The 23,629-nt window shown below is 38.4% G+C and overlaps 1 protein-coding gene across 1 annotated transcript; it reads right to left on the bottom strand.

Moving 5' to 3' along the window:
- Positions 1–16,608: 16,608 nt before the first annotated feature.
- Positions 16,609–19,261, bottom strand: LOC110908183 (WEB family protein At1g75720). The gene is made up of 2 exons (XM_022153082.2): positions 18,912–19,261; positions 16,609–17,175 (listed from the first exon to the last, which is right to left on the bottom strand). The coding sequence occupies exons 1-2, from the start codon at positions 19,023–19,025 to the stop codon at positions 16,759–16,761; spliced, it is 531 nt and encodes a 176-aa protein (XP_022008774.1). The 5' UTR covers positions 19,026–19,261; the 3' UTR covers positions 16,609–16,758.
- Between the last annotated feature and the right edge of the window lie 4,368 nt (positions 19,262–23,629).

The following is a 23,629-nucleotide window of genomic DNA, read 5'->3' as shown; positions in this document are numbered from 1 at the left end:
TAAAAATAAAAAGTATTATACTAAACACTTGTCTTCACCAAGTGATGTAAGAGACTTAGGCAAACATGGCCTTGATTGTCAAGAACTCTTACGATCAATCTTGGATCCCGAGACGACTCACACACTCTATGATGGACAATGGATGATGGTGGTGGATGATGGTGTTATGGTGGTGGTGGGTGGTGGATGAAGTGTGAGAGAGGTGGTGTGCCAAGGGATGAGAGAGAATGAAGCCAAGCTCCTCTATTTATAGGCTGAACAGAAGGCTGGACACGGCCCCGTGTCCGCTGGACACGGCCCCGTGCCCGCCTGACACTCTCTCTCTTCATTAATTGTAATTGCGAATTACAATTAATGCGCCTGCTGTACTTTCACCACGCCCCCGTGCTCGCTGGACACGGCCCCGTGGTGGGCAATGGAAGCTTCTACTGGTTTGTCTTTTCTGCTGCTTCCTGGGCACGCCCCCGTGTTCGCTGGACACGGGGCGTGTTCAGGCTCTGTTTCTTCCTTTTTGCTTTGGGAGGTGCCGTTGAGGGTCCGGGCAGTCTACTTTTGTTCCTTTTCTTGTATTTATGGTAGAATTAGTGGTCTTTTTGCTTCTTTTGTGATTTTGAGCTCATTTCATCCTGAAAATACAAAAGGAAGACAAAAACACTCTTTTTCCAACATTAGTACTTAAAAAGGGTTAGTTTTATGCCTTAATTGATGTGTTTTATATGTTGCATTTTACATACATCAAATACCCCCACACTTGAACTTTTGCTTGTCCTCAAGCAAAACTCTTTAAATGTGGCTTACACTCCCAAATGGAATAGGTAGAAGAGAAGTTTTTTAGCTTGTCCTAGAGTGTCGGGAATCCAAGGTTTTTATAGGCTTTATTTTTATTTATTTACAATCCTATTCGTTATGATTTATTTTGAACTTTTCACAAGATAAATTACTTATTTGGGCATAACATGTTTTATTAAAATTCCATTTATATACAAGTTCACATACCTCACGGGAGATCACTCAACACTCGGCCGAAGGTGTATATTTTAGTGAATCACTCGAGAGCGGCACGGAACTTACGTATTTCCATAGGCTTGCCAAGCAATCAATCATCCTCCTTTTTAACTTTTTACCTTTGTAAATATCAAGAGGACTTTTGGGGTGAAGGCTTGGGTTTAAAGGTGGGTGGTTGGTTAGTGGTTAGTAAAAAGGGCGAAAATCGTAACAAGTGTCGTTTTTCGTAAAATACCTTGTTTTTAGTGACTTATTATTTTTGAAGTATTTCTCCAAACAAGCTTTTGTTTGTTTTTGACTTCATCATCTAGGTTTTTTTTTTTTTTTTTTTTTTTTGTCACTTGAAAGGGCAAGTTGACGAAAAACCGAGCTTGTTACTAAAATAAAGGGAAAAAAAATGAAAAAGGTTTTTTTTTTTTTTTTTTTTTTTTTTTTTTTTTTTTGGTGGGTAAAAATGGTTTTTGGGGTAATGAAATGAAAGGTTTAGGCTCAAAGGGGCTATCTAGGGGGATTTTGGGTAGGTTAAAAAAAATGAAAAATAATGGTTTTGAAAGAAAAATAGTTAGTCCTAATGCCTCCATCATTTACTTACTTGGGTTTAAGTTGGTAAGGACCGGGAATGTATCGTCGTGGCAAGTTCTATATTTGTAAGGACCGAGCGGCTATTCACACAAGAAACGAAAAATGAGCATTTAATCTAAATATGTGTATTTTTATGCTCAATAAAGGCTCAAACTCACTTTTGTGGGAATGGGTTTTTAATGTGACCAAGTATATATAATCGAATTTTAAACTAGACTTGTTATGCCGTTTCATACTTTTCTTATGTTGGTTCCTTTTTTATCACGACGCTATCGGTTGTAAACTTGTAAAAATATAACCTTTTTAGAACTTGTTCTTCCCAACTTAAACTAAGACAAGTAAATAAAAAAAAAGAAAAAGTTTTTTTTTTTTTTTTTTTTTTTTTGAAAAAATTTGGGGTGTTTAGCGGTTCCAATAGAGTTTTGTGTAAGGCTTGTGTTTAGGATTTTGCAAAATTTCAAGGTTTTAGCATCCCCCCCATACTTAAATTACACATTGTCCTCAATGTGTCCAAAAATAATATTTTTGGTTGATTAGAATGTATAAAAGTATGTTAAAAAGCAAAGATATATGTTACTGGCATTCTGGACACGGCCCCGTGTTCAACGGACACGGCCCCGTGGTTAACTGCCAGTAACGAAAACTTACAGAAGGTGGACACGGGGGCGTGTTGGGTGAACACGGCCACGTGTCGGGCAAAAAATTGCAGGTCAGTAGCCAAACAGCAGATCTGGGAGATGGACACGGGGGCGTGTCGGCTGGACACGTCCCCGTGTGGACAGTCTGTTAGCCTGAAAAATAAGGTTTTCTCCCGGTTTCTCCATCCTAGGGCTGCAAGTGCTAATGTTTAGCACTCTAACCCTTGCATTGCACCTGTTTAATCACTTAATACCAACCAACCAAGCACAAATCATCCTAAATTACCATTGTTAAACATTATCCAAACATAAACTAAAAACAAAATAAAGATAAAAAGTAGTTAAGGAAAGTAAATTGTTCGACAACTGGCACGCAGGCCATGAATTGTTTGATGGATAAGAAGGGCAATCAAACCTGTGGGCTCATCACCAGCCAGCCCCTTAGCCTCCTACTCCATGTCTTCATCACTACCATCACCTCCACCCCCTTGCCTCGCCATGTACTCCCGGATGCTACCGATATCATCTTGTATATCGTTGACGCTGCGCTCGATAGCTCCAACCCGGTGGTATGTGTTGTTGGCGAGGTTGTAGGTGTTCCTGGTGCACATAAGGTTTTCCTGCAAAAGATCATGTAAACTTTGAAAATTAGGAAAACCGCCTCCTTGAGAGGAGGATTGACCCGGATCGCCTTGGGGTGGGTATTGGAAATGTGGAGGTGGTGCATGAAGAACTAGGGCCTCCTGCGGGTTCCATGCGTAGCCTTGCGTCCTTTGAAAGCTCACCGTCCCGTCCTCCGCTTCATAAAGCAAGTTCATGGCTCGGCAAATATGATAATCGACCCGTCCCGACCATGGACTCCTTTCGAAGGACCTTGGGATATTCGTGAAGTGCTTGAAAAGACGGTACACCCATCCCCCGAAGAAGATTGGTGTAGGAGCAGAGGCAAGGCGGTTCAAGTGCATGTTTCGCAGTAGGAAGTAAGGAACATCGAGAGGCTTCTGGTTGTGGATGCAGCGAAGGACAACTAAATCTTTCAACCCAACAACGCCACTACTGTCATGGCGTTGGTTCAGCGAGTACGTGAGGAGCCTGTGGATGTAGCGGTATAACGGGTCCCTCAGTTTGGTGCTCTTTGTGCTGCTCGGGTTGTAGATTCCTTCACCTATTTGAGCCCATGCGGCTTGGCGTTCGGTTGCATCCAAGTCTCTTAACCCCCCTGTATTCTCTTCATTTCCCGCTTCTTCATCATTGTATAGCCCAATAATGGCTCCAAACTGCGCCATGGAGGTTCTATAGGTGGTCCCTCCACATCGAAATTCAACCGCGTCATGATCAAACGGTTCGCGCCTTGAGTTGAAGATGAAGGTGCTATAGAACTCCATTGTGCATTGGTGGACCGACCGAAGTCGGGCAGTCAATGCGACGTGCAGTGGACCCCTCACAATGTTGTTGAAGCGGTCCAGTTGGTTCACCATGGTTAGCAAATCGGTACACGCCCGTCTTGGGTACTCTTCGGGTCTTGTTTGTAGGACCTCGTAGCGTGCCCTTGCGTCTAGTTCATTTGCGCCAAACCTTGTGAATTTCGACATCTGAAAAGAATACATAAAAAGTTAGTACGAAACTAGGAAAATCGGATTGGAAACTGCAAACAGTGGGCTGGACACGGCTCCGTGTTCAGCGGACACGGCCCCGTGTCCAGGCATCTGTAACCCAAAAATTCCATTTTTCGTCCCGGTTTCGAAAACCTGAAAATTTTTAGCCCAATAGTAGCGGTTTCCCCCGAAAATGAAACCCTAAGTGTCATTTTTCCAAAAACAAACCATTTACCCTTTCAATTTCGTGTTTTTCGGTTCAAGAACAAGGGTTTGGGTTTTTAGTTGGAAATCGGACGAATCTATCAACAATACATGTCTATTTACTTCCTACTACTCTATTCTAAACTACTACTAACAATTTTCATCAAAAATTTTGAGTTCGATCCGGATGAACATGAAGAACCCTAGATTTTCCCCCAATTTTTGATGTTTTAACTACATGCAAGTAACTAATCTAACTACTAAGAAGGATAGAATCATACCTTGACGTTGTTAGATTCGGTGGTGACGTTCGAAATCTGCAGAAAATCGCCTCTAACCAGAGAGTTTTCGGTGAAACGGGGCGTGTGGAATGGTGTAACTGATAAGAAAAGAGGGATTTATCCCGACAGTCGCCTCGACACGGCCCCGTGTCCAGCGGATACGGCCCCGTGCCGGGCGAAGTTTTTGAAAAATTTTTTTTTTTATGTGTTCGTGTGCATGCCCCTTATTTCCGAAAAATGGTTAGATGATTCACTGGTTTTGAACGTACACTTACCTGTAACATGTCGGGTATGAGTTTATTCGTTGACCGTTTGAAGTGCGATTTCCTCTTCTTCATCCTCAATGGATCCTCTGTAGAGTTTCAGCCGTTGGCCATTGACTTTAAATGGTGCCCCATTTCGAGTTTTAATTTCTACTGCACCGTGTGGAAAAACATGGGTGACGGAAAAAGGTCCTGACCACCTATATTTTAACTTACCAGGAAATAATCGAAGTCGTGAATTAAACAATAGAACTTGGTCTCCAACCCAAAATTCATTAGATTTAATATATTTATCATGCAAATTCTTCATTCTTTCTTTATAAATTTCGGAGTTAGAATATGCATAATTCCTAAGTTCGTCTAATTCGTTTATTTGACAAAATCGATTTTTACCGGCAACTTCTAAATCTAAGTTTACGTTTTTTATTGCCCAGTAGGCTTTGTGAGCGATTTCTACTGGCAAGTGGCAACTTTTTCCATAGACGAGTTTATATGGGGTTGTGCCTACAGTGGTTTTATAAGCAGTTCGAAAAGCCCATAAAGCGTCGTCTAATTTGTCGGCCCATTCTTTTTTATTTATTCCTACGGTTTTCTCAAGTATTCGTTTTAAACCTCGATTAGTCACTTCGGCTTGCCCATTTGTTTGAGGATGATATGCTGTCGAGACCCGGTGATAGACCCCATACCTTGTTAATATTTTTTCGAGTTGATGATTGCAAAAATGGGTACCTCTATCACTTATTAAAGCCTTTGGTGTCCCGAAACGAGAGAACAACTTTTTCAGAAATTTTACCACTACCCTTCCATCGTTTGTTGGAAGAGCCTAGGCCTCTGCCCATTTAGACAAGTAATCGACCGCCACAAGTATATATTTGTTTCCCTTTGAAGGTGGGAAGGGTCCCATGAAATCGAGTCCCCACACATCAAAGATTTCACAAACGAGAATGCCATTTTGAGGCATTTCGTTTTTGGAAGAAATATTACCTGATCTTTGGCAGGCATCACATGTCTTTACAAGGTTTTGTGCATCCTTGTAAATGGTTGGCCAGTAAAATCCTGAGTCAAATACCTTTCGTGCGGTACTTGCGGCACCATGATGTCCTCCGTATGGACCTTCATGACAATGACGGAGTATTCTTCGCGCTTCATTACCATGGACACACCTTCGGATGAGCTGGTCGGCACACATTTTGAAAAGATAGGGGTCTTCCCAAAAGTAATGCTTTACATCGGCAAAGAATTTTTTTCTTTGATGATGTGGCCATCCTTTGGTGACTATACCGCTAGCTAAGAAATTAGCGTAGTCGGCATACCACGGTTCTTGTCTACTTTCCATCATTTCCAGGGACTCCGTGGGAAATTTTTCGTTGATTTGCTCGTCCCTGGTTGTCTCCAAAGCTGGGTCTTCTAAGCGTGAGAGATGATCTGCAGCAGTGTTTTCCGCTCCTCTTTTGTCCTTGATTTCAATGTCGAATTCTTGGAGGAGTAGAATCCACCTTATCAAACGGGGTTTTGCGTCTTGCTTCTTGAAGAGGTACCTGATGGCTGCATGGTCTGTATAAACTACAGTTTTAGAAAGAACAAGATAAGAACGAAATTTATCAAAAGCAAATACCACCGCTAGTAATTCTTTTTCTGTAGTTGTATAATTTTCTTGTGCATCATTAAGAGTTTTACTAGCATAATAAATTGGGTGGAAATGTTTTTCTTTTCTTTGTCCTAAGACTGCTCCAACAGCAAAGTCGCTTGCATCGCACATGATTTCGAAAGGAAATTTCCAATTTGGCGCTATCATGATAGGTGCGTTGACTAGCATTTCTTTAAGGGTTAGAAATGCTTGATTGCATTCCTTGTCAAAGATGAAGGGTGCATCTTTTTCAAGCAATTTTGTTAGAGGTCTTGAAATTTTTGAAAAGTCCTTGATAAACCTTCTATAGAATCCGGCATGCCCTAGGAAACTTCTGATTGCTCGCACGGAGGATGGAGGAGGTAATCGAGAAATAGTCTCTATTTTTGCTCGATCAACTTCCATTCCTTCGCTTGAGATCTTGTGACCGAGTACTATTCCCTCTGTTACCATGAAATGGCATTTTTCCCAGTTAAGGGCGAGGTTAGTTTCCTCACATCGGGATAGCATTCGTTCAAGATTATCGAGGCATTGGTCATATGAGTCTCCAAAGATGGAAAAGTCATCCATGAAGACTTCCATTGTCTTTTCGATCATAACATGGAAAATGGCGACCATACAACGTTGGAATGTTGCAGGCGCATTACATAGACCGAATGGCATGCGTCGATATGCAAAAGTTCCGTAGGGACATGTGAAAGTTGTTTTCTCTTGGTCTTCTGGTGCTATCGGTATTTGAAAGTAACCTGAAAAACCATCTAAGAAACAATAAAATTTATGACCGGATAATCTTTCTAACATTTGATCAATGAAGGGTAATGGAAAGTGGTCTTTCCTAGTTGCTTCATTTAATCTCCTATAATCTATACAGACTCTCCATCCTGTGACGGTTCTCGTTGGTATTAATTCATTTTTCTCGTTAGTTATTACCGTCATACCTCCTTTCTTTGGGACTACTTGGACTGGACTTACCCACGGGCTATCGGAGATAGGGTAGATTAGTCCGGCGTCGAGTAGTTTGATGACTTCATTTTTAACCACTTCTTGAACATTGGGGTTCACTCTTCGTTGTGGTTGAATTACCGTCTTGTAGTCATCATTCATTAAAATTTTGTGCGTACACATGGAAGGGCTTATTCCTTTAATATCTACAAGCTTCCAAGCGATCGCGTTTTTGTGTTTTTTAAGTAAGTTAACTAATTTCTCTTTTTCTATATTACTTAATTTAGATGAAATAATTACGGGTAAACTACCATCTTTGCCTAGAAAAGCATATTCCAAACCTTTAGGAAGTTCTTTGAGCTCAATGGGTGGGTCTTTAGAAGACACCTTATTTTGTGGCTCATCTAGATCAAGAACCTTAAAAGTTTGTTCTATGGCTATCTCTTCTTCGACAAAGTGGTCTTCTTCGTTGGTTGTATCGGGTGGTTCAGCTTCATCTTCAATTAGGGGGTCATTGTTGCCAAAAGGATATTTCATTGAGCGCTCAAGATCTATGCTCCTTTTGAATGCCCCTAATTGAAGAGGTAGATTGTTGAATTTCCGGTTCTTCAAAGCTTTATGAGTTTGTACAAAAGGTTTTCCCAAGACTAAAGGAGCGTCATCTAGGATGACAAAGTCGGTTGGGATTACCATTTGATTTGTTTGAACCAAAATATCCTCAACTACACCGATTGATTTTATTACTTTCCGATCGGATAGAAAAATGGGTATTTGAAGTGGAGTAAAATCACTAATACTTAATTTTTCAAAAATATAGTTAGGCATTATGTTAACGCAAAGATCCTTATCGATGGTTATATTACTAATAAATGAATTTTGAAAGAAACATGGAACCGGTGTAATGTTAATTTCAAAAGGGTCTTCTTTTATTAGCGAGGTTTGATCATTAGTTAACTTAACGCTTACAAAGTCTTTGATTTTAGCACTAGTGTTTAACTCTTTTAAAAACTTAGCATGAGGGGTTATTAAACAATGGTTTTCGAAAGTAGGTGACAAGAGGTTAATTTTTTCAAAATTAGACTCTTCTTGAATTTTAACGTTATCGGACTCACCATTTTCGTTGTTTAACTCATGTGTCGGTTTTTCACTTTCTTGTTCTTCCATTTTTACACTTTCAACTATCTCTACGTTATTATCATTTTTTAGCTCTTCTCTTGCGCAGGATTCCTCTTCCCTTGCGCGAGATTCTTTTATGCAACGTTCGATAGTTTTAATGTGTTCTAATATCCTATTGGTCACTTCGGTGAGATTGAAAGAATTCGGATCCTCAAAGCTTGAATCCGGTTGTTCGATCCTTGGTTCCTCATAATACTCATATGAAGTAGATGGTTCACACCATTGTTCTTCATTGTAAGTATATGATGGATAAGGGTCGAAACTTTGTTCTTCATAGTACTCATATGAGGTGGGTTGTTCACGCCATGGTTCCTCATAATAAGAGTATGAAGGTGGTGACTCATATGTTGAATCTTCAAAGTATGAGTATGATGGCTCATACCTTGGTTCATCAAAATATGAGTATGAGGGAGTAGGTTCATACCTTTGGTCTTCATAGGATGTGTATGAAGTTGATGGCTCGTACCTGGGCTCCTCATAATGGTTGTATGAATTAGATGGTTGATATGAAGTATTATATTGAACCGAGCGTGCGTTACGACAATTAGTGCAATAATTACCCCTATAATCATCCTCATCATAGGTGTAGTTGTAACCTCTTGAGTATTGATCCATAAGAATAACTCAACAGATCACAACTGAGTCTCAGGACCAGAAAACAAAAATAAGACGGAAACAGAAGCTGGACACGGCCCCGTGTTGAGTGAACACGGCCCCGTGTTCAGGGACTGTATCTGGGCGTTTTAATTAAAGTTACTGGTCACGTTGAGCACGGGGGCGTGTTCAGTGAGCACGGCCCCGTGTTCAGACTCTGTATCTGGGTATCTACTCTAAAAATATGCAGCACGGGGGCGTGTTCAGTGAGCACGGCCCCGTGTTCAGGCTACTGTAAATGCAAAAACTAAACTAAAATGCAGAAAAAATGCGCGCGTTTAAAAAAGGTTTTGAAAAACTGATTAGGCCGTCGATTTTAAGCTTTCTTAAAATCCTTGTGTCCCCGGCAACGGCGCCAAAAACTTGATGCGTGTTAGTGTATATATGTTTTTAGATATATATTTAAGCCCTTTTTACACTTTTAGCCAAGTTTTAAATTTATAAAACACGATATTTACTAACACTAAACACACATATGGGCAAGTGCACCCATCGTGGACGTAGTATAGTGTTGGTAAGATACCGAGGTCGTCCAAGGACACAAGAGCTTTTAATACCGGTTTATCCTCAACGTCTAATCAAATCAAAAAGGTTAGAAAAATGTTTTAAACTAAAAAATAAAAACTAACTAAATGCTGAAAATAAAAATAAAATAAAAACAGATAGACAAGATGAATCACTTGGATCCGACACGTGTATTAGTATAACCTTTGATTATTTTCGCACTTTTGCACTTGTTTAAGAGATTATCTTAGTTATTGTAGTAGGCCCCTCTTTTGAAGGCGACGTTACCCTCAACCCAGTAGTTTGAGTCAGCAAGGATACAATCCTAAAGGGTCGGATTATTGAAAGATAATGAATTAAGTTATTAATGCAAATTATGGTAGGCCCCGCTTTTGGCGGCGACGTTACCCTCGGCTAAGTAGTCTGAGTCAGCAGGGATACAGTCCTAAATAGCCGGGTTATAGTATTAATAGTAGTTAACTTATGAGGGGGTCAAAGAGTTTGGATCCCCGCCATCCAATACCTATGGGCATTGAAGGAGATCCTACTAAATTTGACCCAGGTCCCAAGCAGGACCTCTAAACGCTGAACAAGGGCAAGACCCTTACCAAACCGTTCCCTTAACCCCCGACCAGGTAGCCAACATACCTCCATATAGACCGTGGAGATATGAATGGTGAAAATCTTTTATTTTATATAGACAGTAAAATAACGCCAAGACACCACGGACAAACGATAAGGAAAGATCACCTTCAACATAAGTAACTAGTTATTAAAGTCATTAATACAAAACCAAATAAAAAGTGCAAAAGATTAAAAATAAAAAGTATTATACTAAACACTTGTCTTCACCAAGTGATGTAAGAGACTTAGGCAAACATGGCCTTGATTGTCAAGAACTCTTACGATCAATCTTGGATCCCGAGACGACTCACACACTCTATGATGGACATTGGATGATGGTGGTGGATGATGGTGTTATGGTGGTGGTGGGTGGTGGATGAAGTGTGAGAGAGGTGGTGTGCCAAGGGATGAGAGAGAATGAAGCCAAGCTCCTCTATTTATAGGCTGAACAGAAGGCTGGACACGGCCCCGTGTCCGCTGGACACGGCCCCGTGCCCGCCTGACACTCTCTCTCTTCATTAATTGTAATTGCGAATTACAATTAATGCGCCTGCTGTACTTTCACCACGCCCCCGTGCTCGCTGGACACGGCCCCGTGGTGGGCAATGGAAGCTTCTACTGGTTTGTCTTTTCTGCTGCTTCCTGGGCACGCCCCCGTGTTCGCTGGACACGGGGCGTGTTCAGGCTCTGTTTCTTCCTTTTTGCTTTGGGAGGTGCCGTTGAGGGTCCGGGCAGTCTACTTTTGTTCCTTTTCTTGTATTTATGGTAGAATTAGTGGTCTTTTTGCTTCTTTTGTGATTTTGAGCTCATTTCATCCTGAAAATACAAAAGGAAGACAAAAACACTCTTTTTCCAACATTAGTACTTAAAAAGGGTTAGTTTTATGCCTTAATTGATGTGTTTTATATGTTGCATTTTACACACATCAGGACACAAGGATTTCGGCTACGAAAGGGTTCGATCAGATCTACAACATCCTCAACGTCTACACTCCCCAGGGAGTGCACGCGAAAAAGACGTTACTCTATTCACCCCAGTGCCGATAAGATGTATCAGGACCTCCGTGCCAGGTACTGGTGGCCGAAAATGAAGAGGGATATCCCTCTATATGTTTCAAAGTGCCTAACTTGCTCGAAAGTTAAGGCCGAACATCAACGACCCACTGGCTTACTCGAACAACCCGAAATCCCGATGTGGAAATGGGAGAGTATTGCTATGGACTTCATTACAAAAATCCCTCGCACGCCATCAGGTCACGATAGCATTTGGGTTATCGTGGATCGTCTTACGAAATCCGCACACTTCATACCGATACGAGAAGACTTCAAGGTAGAACAATTACCACGAATTTATGCCGACGAAGTCATTTGTTGACATGGGACACCTCGTGACATCATCTTTGACCGCGATGGTTGTTTTACCTCGCATCTCTGGGAGACATTCCACGTCGCTCTCGGTACAACTCTCAATCTCAGTACAGCATTCCATCCCCAGACCGACGGTCAGACTGAACGCACGATCCGCACCCTTGAAGACATGCTTCGTTCGTGCGTTATAGATTTTGGTGGTAATTGTGATTCGCATTTACCTTTAGTAGAATTCTCGTACAATAATAGTTATCACACTAGTATTCAAATGGCACCCTTCGAGGCATTATATGGTAGAAAATGTCGATCACCTATTGTATGTCATGAGATCAGAGACGCTCAAATCACCGATCCTGAGTTATTACAAGAAACGACTGACAAGATCCTCCAGATACGAGACAATCTCTTGAAAGCTCGGAGTCGTCAAAAGAGTTACGCCGATAAACGCCACAAGCCCCTTGAGTTTGAAGTTGGTGTTCACGTACTCCTAAAGGTTTCACCTTGGAAGGAGGTGATCCGATTTGGCAAGAAAGGAAAGCTAGCGCCACGATACGTGGGTCCCTTTAAGATTCTGGAAAGAATTGGCAAAGTGGCTTACCGACTTGAATTACCAGGGGAACTTAGCAACGTACATCCGACTTTCCACGTCTCGAACCTCAAGAAGTGCCTAGCTGAGGAAAATCTTCATGTACCACTTGAAGATTTGCAAGTAAACGAAACTCTACACTTTGTGGAAAACCCAGTAGAAATCATGGATCGAGAGACCAAGAAACTTCGACGCTCTCGCATTCCTATAGTGAAGGTTCGCTGGGAAGGCAAACGCGGCGCCGAGTTCACTTGGGAACTCGAAAGTGAGATGAAAGCTAAATATCCGCAACTCTTTGTTACACCTGTTCCTTAATTTCGGGACGAAATTTTCTATAGTAGAGGAGGCTGTAACAACCCGATTTTTCAAATCGTTACCTATCGCTGTAGGATCGTGTATCGAACCGATTGAATCGTTCAGAGGCGTTCAACTACGTTTCAGGTGTGGAATAACAAGAAAAGGAGGTAGAAACAGCTGAATCTTCACTAAATATGCTGATTGTATTGATCTGACAACGTTTACAGCTCAAACTTCACACCGGCAGCACTTCGGCATGGAATACAAGAGAATCGATATGGTTTCGCTCAAATGAACCACTATATATAGGCATGGTAGTTTCGCTCCAATGGACACATGTCCATATAAGCGAAACCTATCATGTACATATAAGCGAAACTACAAGCTAATGTCCCTATGAGCGAAACCTCTAACTAAAACACATACATTTCCCAGTTTTCTCGTAAAACGTGCCCTAATCTATTCAATACAATGTAAGACTTGATAGAAGACGTAGTCGACAGATGTAGTGCACCAACAATCGCTGTCTTTTCTTTCGTAAACACATGTACTCTAGGGATTCGATTAACGCAATGGGTTAAACTATATTTTCAACGCATATTTTAAACGCATATTACAACACTTATTCAAATCGCAGTCATCACATTTAAACGCTTATTATAGCGCTTACTACTAAAACGCATTTTATCGCATTTTAGACTAAATGCTTATCGCAACGCAAACTCAACGCAGACTCGAAACACAGAATTTATTATATTATGTGTGTTAATTGTGTAATTACTTGTTTAGAATGTAATGTGGTTATCAACGCAACGCTTATACGCACAAACGCTCACTCGCAACTCGATTAAACGCAACGCAACGCTTAACAAGCGAACCAAAGTTGGAAAACTAACTCGCGCAAACTCGGCCGTCCGAATGGCCTTCCGTCCGAATGGACATCCGCCCGGATGACCATCCGTCCAGATGACCATCCGACCGGATGGAGCCATCCGAACGCTGCCACTCGCCACCGACTTAACCCTTCGCCTTCCCCTATAAATACTAGCCGTACACCCTCATTCTTAGACTTTGACACTCTCATCCGGTCCCCAAGACTCTATCACGATTCAAGGCCAATTTGTAAGCTTTTTCCCTCAAATCTTCGTTAATCTTCATCTCTAATCACTTCTACACCATCTTCTTCATCAAAATCACACACTCATTTCAACTTTTTCTCGAAATCATCTGATTTGGGCCTTTCAAAGGTGGTTTCCCCTCATTTGCTTATGCAAACTGTTGTGGAACACCATTTAATCAAGATTGGTTCCAGATCTAAAGGATTCCCACACTTTTCAACTAAGTTATGAAAGATTTCAACACTTTTTCAACTCATTTTGAACTTTCTTTCGGTTCTTACACGATATCGATGGAATCTGAACTCAATCAGACTCTCGACTCGTTCCTTAGTCGAAAGCCGGCTTGAAAACGGATTTCCACCAAAGAGATGGACCGATTAACAGGTCAAACATGAATCATCATCAAGAACAACGTGTTCGTCCGAATAGGCGGGTCCCATCCGTCAGAATGAAATGGATTTGGTATATTCCGTTGTTTGACACGTTGTCATGCCGTCTCCGTTAACTTAAAACTTTTACTTAGAAAATTTTACAAAAACTTCAAATGCAGAATATTCGCCCGAATGGCGATCCGTCCGGATGACCATCCGCTCGGATGACCTGACCTTTATAAACATCCGTTGTTTAAACGCTTTTAACTAAACTTCAAATTGTAACGATTCACAAACACCCACACACTGTTCGAATGGCCATCCGCCCGGATGGAACCCATCCGTTCAGATCACCTGTCGAACACTTAACCCGTTCGACATTTTGTTTACAACCATTCAGCCCTGTGGAAGACTTATGCTTTTGTTCCTGTGTACAGGCTAACCCGACGTGCTCCCTTCAATCCAATCTAGCTTGTGTTTACTTGTTAAACACACAGTGAGTATACTCGAACCCATTTTCGTTTAATGCACTTTTGGGAGTTACTTACGTTCTATATCAAAACACAACACACAACGCAAACACTTTATAAATGCTAATCGCCCCACGCATGCTATACATGATTTGTAGAATGCTTGTTACTATGCTTATACAGTGTTACACTAGACCGCCTCTAGCAACGATAGTACTATAGTTTGGACTCAGCACCTGTGCGACAGGGGTTGCTAGGGATCACATTACTTACTTCACGTGTTCGCTTCGGTGAACATGCGTCGCGCATACTCTACAACGCAGTCTCGTGGTTAGGTTGTATCATTGTTGGTAGTTACATGCTTCGCCCGTTACGTGTTACATGCTGGTTATGCGTAAACGTTTTTCATACTATTATTTATGCAAACTTGTGTACTCACCTTTACTTTATGTACTGACTTTTATTTTTACGTATGTGGCAGGTTGATGGAATGTTATGCTGAAATCAAGATAGGTAGTCTAGAAACTCATCTGATAGAAATCTAGGTTGTCGGACTTGTTTTGTTTAAGAGATGTGACTCTGTGATAACTGTTTGTGGAATGTTTGTTTATTGGTATGGGACAATGAACCTTTTAAATATTGCCATTTAGTAGTTGTTATCGATTCTCTTGAGCAATCTGGTTCGCCTAGTGCCGCGCCCCAATGTTTCCGCTATCGGTTGGGTTGTGATATAACCGGTTCATTATTCGCTTCATTAACCGGTTCGCTTGTTGAAACTTTTTGACGTTTAATCTCATTGTCTCCATCAACAATTCCCTCTACTTGTTCTTCATTCTTTCTTTTGATAAAATAAGTTATCATTTTTTTTCTTCCCCATAGCATAATCTGATAACAAAACAAATTAACAAATCACCCTAAATTTCAAACTCTAATTTCTATCTAAATCAAATCAAAATATGATTAAGTCGAACAGTTCTGGAAGACTGGAACCTGCGTTTTCCCCCATTCTGCAGTTCTGAATTGTGGCTTCTGTTCTTCTGGTCGATGTCCCAATGTAAACGAATTTGGGTTTTTTTGGATAGGTTGGGCTTTTAAGTTGGGTTATATAATGATTTGATTTGGGTTATATAATATACATTCTTGTATTCTACCAAATATAATGATGTGGGCTAATTAAAAATTTTATTTGGGCTATATAAATAAAAAAATTAAAACTGGGGGGTCGGAAATGTATGTACGTAATTTATTTATAAAACTGGGGGGGGGGGGGGTCGAAAACGTATATACCTACAAAATCCTATACGAAACGTACATATATAACACTACTGACCGAAAAGTTCGGGGGGTCGGGCGCCCCCCCTCGCACCTTAAATCCTGCGCCCATGGTTTGTCACATGTCTCTTGCCCTAATAATGAGGTTAAGACCTCCTTATATAGGATACATGGGCAACCCTAATCTCAATGGGTCAGGCCCAGTTAGGGGATGTTTCTACAAGCCCATAACCTAGTGTAGTGTAAACTACAATGCGCTGAGCTTCGCGGGTTAGTACTCAATAATAATAAATATTAACATAAAAGACGATAAGTAATGTCTAACCGTTTAAGCCGGATCAAGTACCTTACTTCTACACCCTGTATCATTTCCCATATTATTATTATATAACTTAAAGGACAATGTCGGTGCTTTTTGCTTAAGTGTCCCTTTTTTATAACTTTCACATAAATTGTCCCTTACATAAGTGTTCCTTTCTTTTTGTAGATGTTACACAAATAGTCCTTTCTTTTTTCACTAGTTATACACCCTTAACTTTTAAGAAATGCAGTTTTAACCTCTACATTATTACTCCATTTTACAGCTCTTTCAAATTTTGGTCTATGCATCAACGTAATACATTTTCGTGCTTATTTTATGTACCTTTCAGATTCGTCAACGTGTCGCCATAATTTTAGCTCTGAATCGAATGGGATCAGATATAATACATTTTGTATAAATTCGAGTTACTTAATGTTTCAACCCCACCACAACGCGCTAGGGGTAAAGTTTCAAAACTTGATTATGCTTTTTTTTATACGTTTCCTATGTATATGTCTGGTCACATGTAAACACGTTATGATTGTACAATATAAATTCTATTACTTTGCATTTTAATTGAAATGCAATGCTATTGATCTAAATAGGATACTTAAAAACGTGTGTTTTCATATGCTTAACGCGTCACATAACGACTGGACTAATTCGTTCGATGTTTACAATGTACCTGCGCAACAACGCGCGCGGGTCTAGTTACTAGTTACAATGAAAACTTTAGAAAAAAGAAGTTTGTTATTATTTTGTTCGTACTGTGCTTTATTACAAGAAAACTTTCTCAAGGTGCGTCCACTCAAATTTAAGAAAATCTCACCTCACAGTAAAATTGCTCTACTATATTTTTCGTTTATCATTGAACTTAAGTCTTAAACTTGGATTATATTTTTCTTTCGGGTAAAAATCCCACCTATCATCGGGATCAATGGCTTCTTTTTCTTCTTCTTCAAAGAGGGTTGCCTTTCCAACACCGTTGCATCACAAGACTGGATCATAACTTGTTCAACTGAAGGCGGCTTTGCAAATGTCACGTACCTCTTCTTCTGAAACTCGACCCCAGAATGACTTGTATTCACTTCAACGTCTTGTATGAACTTAACATCCTCCTCAACGATATTTGAGCTCTCTTTAAGTTGTTGCAACTCACATTTGGTGCGTTCGAGCTCTTGTTGTAGAGAAGAGAGACATGTTGCCATTAGCATTCGATCTTCTTGAGCCTGCTCGAGTCTTTGCTTGGTTTCCTCTAATTCTATGATGACCGGGCCAGGAACTTTCTCTTCATTTTTCTGAATTAGATAAATCAAATGCACAAAGCTATGTTACGACAAAAATATCATTAAAAGTTAACTTTGGGCATATATACAATGTATAAGTTATAGTTGCCCTTAGTTATAGACATATATAAAAGAATATCGACTATTAAATTGATGAATAAGGTGCAAAAAAGTGATTATTAATTATGTTTGCTAAACAAAAGTCTGAAGTATAATGTAAATGACGCAGATCATAAATTTTTATATTGGTTGATGTTAAAAACAAGAAATTTATAAATTATAATATTTTAGAGCACAATTCCTTTCCCGTGAGTGGGGCAAGTGCGTGATGGATCGGTCAGAATGGATGCGTTACTTAACTTTTAGTTAATCCTTCGTCAAATAATTGACTTTTTTTTTTAGCAATGACACATATTATAACTTTATATTCGTAAAGGACCCCTCTATGTACCAATATAAAGATGAAAAATAATAATGTTTAATGGGATAATATTATATAAAACCAACATTAGTTACTCATTTTATCGAAGAAGCCTCTCAAGATAATTTTATCTAATTAATTTCTCTCAACCCAATATATTTTTATGCTAAAGTTCATACATTATTTTCCAAATTCTATGTATCTGTTAAAAAATATCTTAAATAATAATTCAAATTTATCAAATTCTGATGAATATGACATTTAGCCTTTTTTGCTGTCAACTTTGTTTTGATGAATATAAGACGTAATGAGTTTTTATTTTGAAGATTTTTTTACAAGTAATGTAATCTAGACAGTGTAAAGACTTTAGTATGTTGAAAATTATATTGACAGACTTTTCGTGTATTTTTTTTTTTTTTTTTTTTTTTTTTTACATTTAGACAGATTTATATGTGAAAATTATGTTGAGTGATTTTTTTCGTGAAAAAAAAAAAAAATAGAAAGAGTGCAGCTTATCGGATATTATTCAATGTAATAGCTATTGGTATTACATGACCTGTAAGAATTTGTTTTAAAATTACGCAACCTAGTAAGTGACATGAAGATGTCGAAAAAGGTATAATAGGGTTAGATCCTGCTTTTTAAACATTTTCATTCCATAAGTTATGATGCATTTACTTCAAAAAAATTTAAAAGTTATCCATGTTTATTATAGTCCATACAATAAAGAAATAAGGTCATTAAACTCCATAAAATAACTACTTTTGTGTGGAAATAATGAAAGTCCCTATTAACTTTTTTAATATTTACACACCTCTCTTTTCTTTACTCTCAAGATATACATGGATATATATAGATTTAGAGTAAAAAAGGTGTGAATATAACATATAAAAGTGTGTGAATAAGATGACCCTTATTAACTGAAAAATAAGAAAAAAAGTACATTTGTTTATATATAACCGTAACTTGTATATTATTTTGATCAACTTACCATCAAAATAACTTACTAAATTCCATGTCAGTTTCAAATATAACCATGAGTAAAAGAATAGCCAAATCCTCTTAAAATATTCAAAAAAAATTTCCAAACAGTTTATATTTTTAATTTTTCTAGTTACTGCAAAAACAAAGTAACTCCTTCCTCCTGTCATCATCTTTATCATAAAAACTTATTAAGACTTTGATTTCTCACGAGTAAAAGAAGATTCAAATTTGCTTTCTAAACCATATGATGTATGCCATTAAAACATATTAATTCACTCCTGCTATCATCAACATAATCATCTTCATCCAAAACATATTAAGACTTTGATTTGTATCGACTTACCTCTTTGCGTTTGTTGGCAGAAAGTTCGCCAGCGAGAACCTTCTCACCGAAGAGGGCAACCGCCTCTTTCACGGACTTGAATGGGGCGCTGGTGTCGATCTCGGATCGGCTCATGACTGATGACTAAGTGGAATGTGCGGGGAAGAGAGTTGGAATGGAAGATATGATATGGTGAAGAGAAGCAGCTTCGTTTCTTCGAGGCCACTTCTTCTGCTACAGTTACATGTGGCTGGAGGAGGACACTTCTTTATTTGTTATTATTTATGTTTATTATGCTTGTTGTTTTGGTGAAGCTACCGGTGTTGAGTTGGTGTAGGTGTTGAGTTGGTGTACATGAATGGGCCTCGCTTTTTGTTTATTTAATATTATTTTTTTTGAAGGTGAAGGAGAAGCTATTCCGGTGTTGAGTTGTGTTCATGGATGGGCCTCGCTTTTTATTTATTTTATTTTTTGGCCCATTTGACGACCTAACCTATGTATTAAAAAAATCGAGACTAAATAATGATAATAATAAATTATGTATTAATCGAGAGTAAATAATAATAATAATAATAATAATAATTGTAAAAATAATAATATCTACTATGACTATTTGGTTGAGGCAAACCTAGAAGTAAGAGATATAAGGAAGAAGAAGTAAGCAATTTACACATTTAGTCTCCAAAGACAATTTAGACATTTCAATATTTCATCAGTTTTGTAACGGTAAACAAAGAATTCAGAAATTGAAACAATGGGAACTCAGATGAGATGATATAAAAAACAAGTCAGGAGCTCAAGATGCCATTTCATATCAATCACAAAGATGCAAATTATGTTTTACTCAAAAATCAACAATATTTTCTAATTCCTTTGGTGTTAAATATTAATAGACATTCTTTTAAAATTTGTATACTTTCCTACTTCATAATTATAATTAAACAACATATCCATGATTAAAAAAATGCCATGACCAACTCTCATTTACTTTTCCATTTTTCGCTCGAAATAACTACATAAAGTATATTACAATTCTAAGCTATAGGTAATTACTCTTATTCTATTAAAAATTATGCTACACATTTTTTATGTTTGTTGACTTGTCAAACTTTTGTCGTTTAAATAGATAATCGTTAAACATATATGTTTAATCAAGTCATGTGCATGCACACACATAAGGGATGTCGCACTTAGTTCTAAAACCTTTTAGTGACTATTTGTGTAACTAAAACAACTAAAATGGCTTTAAGTGAAACACGTATTTACTCTAATTCCTCTTTCATGTTCTTGGCCGCTATTCTCACAGCTTGCGTGGTCATTGTTATCGTCAATGAATCCAGAAAGCCAGTGAAGAAGCTGTACAATTTGGTTTGATGAATCTGTCGCCGAAGTACTATTTACACACACCCAGAGCCGGCCCTGAAGGAGGGCGGGGAGGACAACCGAATAGGGCCCGTGATTTCGTAGGGTACGTAATTTAAAAAAAAATCCAATATTATACATGTAAAAAAAAATTAATAGGGTATAACCAAAAAAATATTAACATAGGCCCATTTAAAAAAATCATATTGTTTAAACTATTTAGCCCATTAGGTTATTGAGCCCAATACCCAAATATTTTCTAAAAACTAATAAAAAAAAAGAATTTTGGGCGGCCCTAAGGACACGTTTTTTCGAGCTCGAACAGGGTACATGAATTCTCAGAGCCGGCCCTGGCTACACCTATTGTAATATGATTAAGAAAAAACTTCAACATTAACGCAAAATCTATATGAGGACTAATACTCCTCCAAAGAAATCGAACGCGAAAGGAGTTCGAAAAGTCGAAGGAAAGCTTTGAAATCTAATCATTTCCATCAACTTCTCTAGTTTGTCATTCTTACGAACCTTAACAGCTTAACTACTCAATTCAACTCAGATCTCATGTAGCTAAGAATCGTTACTAAAAAGGAAAATAGAGGGAAATAAAGTAAATGAATTGTGTGTTACTTTGAGCTAGAAAATATTAAAATAACAAGGCTAGATTTGCCATAGGCTAATAATATTTGGAATAAATGAAATAGATACTATAATAAATCTATACTATCTATAATAAGAGATTTTGAGCTGATGTAATAATGCTTATGTGTCAATTTCTAAAGTACGCCACATGTAATCGCTGATGTCATAATTCCTTTTTCAATATTTAGATATGTATGTATAAATCTTTCCAAAAGTCACGAATGATTATTCAAAATCAACCACTAATGATTCAAAATCAAAATTATGGCTTCAAATTCAAAATTCAAAATTATGGCTCCAGATATATAACTTATCATCTTCTTCAATCAATTACCCTCTCTAATCAATTTCTCTCTCAACTCTCTCTCTCTAAAATTCACAGTCTTTTGAAAGATAAATCATTCGGTTTACAGTAGCAGGCCCCTCTTTTGAAAGATAAATCTTTCTTCTTTGGCAAGAATCTGGAATTATTTCAATTTCTTCTTCATATCGAAATCTTCTGCCCTAATTCTGTCTGCCGTCCTTCAGCCTTACGAAATCTTCATCACAAAGGTACAATTCCATCTCTTTGGTGAACGAGTTTTTTATTGAAATTACTAATTACTATGGTTGTGAGTAACAAGTTGATTGTTAATTTAGGTTATGGGGATTTCCGTGTCATCAGTATGTATCTGTGGCAGAAGAAGAAAGAGTTTCAGGTATGAGAACCAACTTAAGAGTTATTAGTTATTAGTTATTATAAAGGAAGATATGTTCTTGCTTATAAAGGTGAAGTTAGAATTGATGACAACGTTATCGGAGAAAGGTCTGGTGGCAAGAAGAAAGACTTTCAGGTATGAGTTTCAGTTTTATATATAGATATATAGATCATTATAGTGTCGGTGTATAGGCGTAGAACGTAGTGGTTATTAACGTTTTGTTTGAATTTTATAGGCGTAGAGCGGAAACTGCTGGAGAGGTGGAGGCTTGCAAGCGATGTAACTGTAAGAAATCCAAGTTTTTGAGGCTGTATGTAACTTTGTTGAAGAAGCAACCAGTGAGAGTGTTTTGGTGGAAAACTTGGAGGGGTCGGTGACGTTGTCGAGGTTGTCAGGAAATGCAGAGTGATAGCATTTCCTGACAACCCTCGACAATGTCACCGACCTCCTAATCTGAGCGTGACCCTCTGAAAATATAAATGTTTTGCAACTTCACCATGAATAGAGAAGAAAGAGACAGTTGGGTTTCTACCTCCAGTTGTGTTGCAGCCGAATCAACGGCAAATTCAGCAGCAGTAGTTGTTGATGCATGAATATGAAGATTGAATTTGTGAGGTTCAGTTAATAATCGACTGATTGAAATTATATTATTTATTGTATTCACCATTGTTAAACCAAAATGATTGAATTTGTGAGGTTCAGGAATATGAAGATTGAATTTGTGAGGTTCAGCAGCAGCAGTTGTTGAGAAAAGCGGTTTAGGTAAATTAAATGAAGATTGAATTTGTGAGGTTCAGTTAATTTAAGACTGATCCTTATGCTAATCTCAATGGAACTGTTAGCAGCGAAGAATCTTATTGGTGCTAATCTGAATGGAATGTTGGATCCTTATGCAATCATCACTTGTGGTTCAGAAAAGCGGTTTAGGTAATAGATAGTATAAATTAAGTTTGTTGTGAAACATGTATTTGGCAAAGGTCTGTTTTATGTTTGAAACCTCTGTTTGTTGTGAACAGATGTTAGAATATAAAACAGATGTTAGAATATAAAACAGATGTTTCAAACGACTGTTGAGTTAAACAGTGTTTTGTGTAGAAAATAGTGGTTGAAACCACTGTTGGGTTAAAACAGTGGTTGAAACCACTGTTGGGGTTAAAACGGTGGTTCAAACCACTATTTTGTTCCAACCCCTGCTTGAAATACTGCTCGATTAAAACGGAGGTTTGAAACCATTGTTGGGTTAAAACAGTGGTTGGAACCACTGTTTGGATGTGTGTTGAAAGTGTTTGGATGTGTTGAAAGTGTGGAAGCGAAGGGTAATAAAGTGGTTTTGTGATTTGGTGGTTTCATATCAATGTAGTTCTTTCCATTTACGTTTTTTTCTATTTGTATGTAGTGAAATTGGCTGAATTTATGAAATGTTTTTAGAGCTTTTTTGGAAGAACCGAGACGAGAGGGTTTTTGAACTAAAGTATATGGATACATCAACACATCTCATGCAAAGTATAAAGCCAGAATGAAATCATACCGGTGGATGGTTAAAAGGAGAAAAATTGCGGATCTCACCTTAGAGAGCTGGAACAATTTTGTAAAACTTGGATTTTGTATAGGCTTCTCTGTAGTTTGTTTGTTGTTTTTGTTCTATTTGGGGTGTATTTGTTTTTATGTTATGGCTAATATAGCAGTTATCAGATAGAAACATTAGCTCAGGCAATTAAGGAGAACACTATAGTGTTCTTGGAGACGGGATCAGGCAAGACGTTGATCGCGATTATGCTTTTATGTCACTACGCTTATCTGCTGAAAAAACCCTCCATGTGTATTGATGTGTTCTTGGTAGTTGGTACCCACTGTTGTATTGGTCAAACAGGTATGTCGGTTGACTTAGTTGTTTCTTGAACATATTTTCAACATGTGGTTAAAGCATACTAATGGAAGCTTTGTCTGTCTTATTAGCAAGCGGAGTATGTGAGAAAGCACCTTGATTTGAAAGTGGAGGAGTATTGGGGTGAAATAGGTGTTGATTTTTGGAATGCTGCT

Source organism: Helianthus annuus, chromosome 14 (assembly GCF_002127325.2).
Source record: "Helianthus annuus cultivar XRQ/B chromosome 14, HanXRQr2.0-SUNRISE, whole genome shotgun sequence".
NCBI lineage: Eukaryota > Viridiplantae > Streptophyta > Magnoliopsida > Asterales > Asteraceae > Helianthus > Helianthus annuus.
The sequence above is the reverse complement of the archived record's forward strand: the minus strand, read 5'-3'. Positions and strand labels throughout refer to the sequence as shown.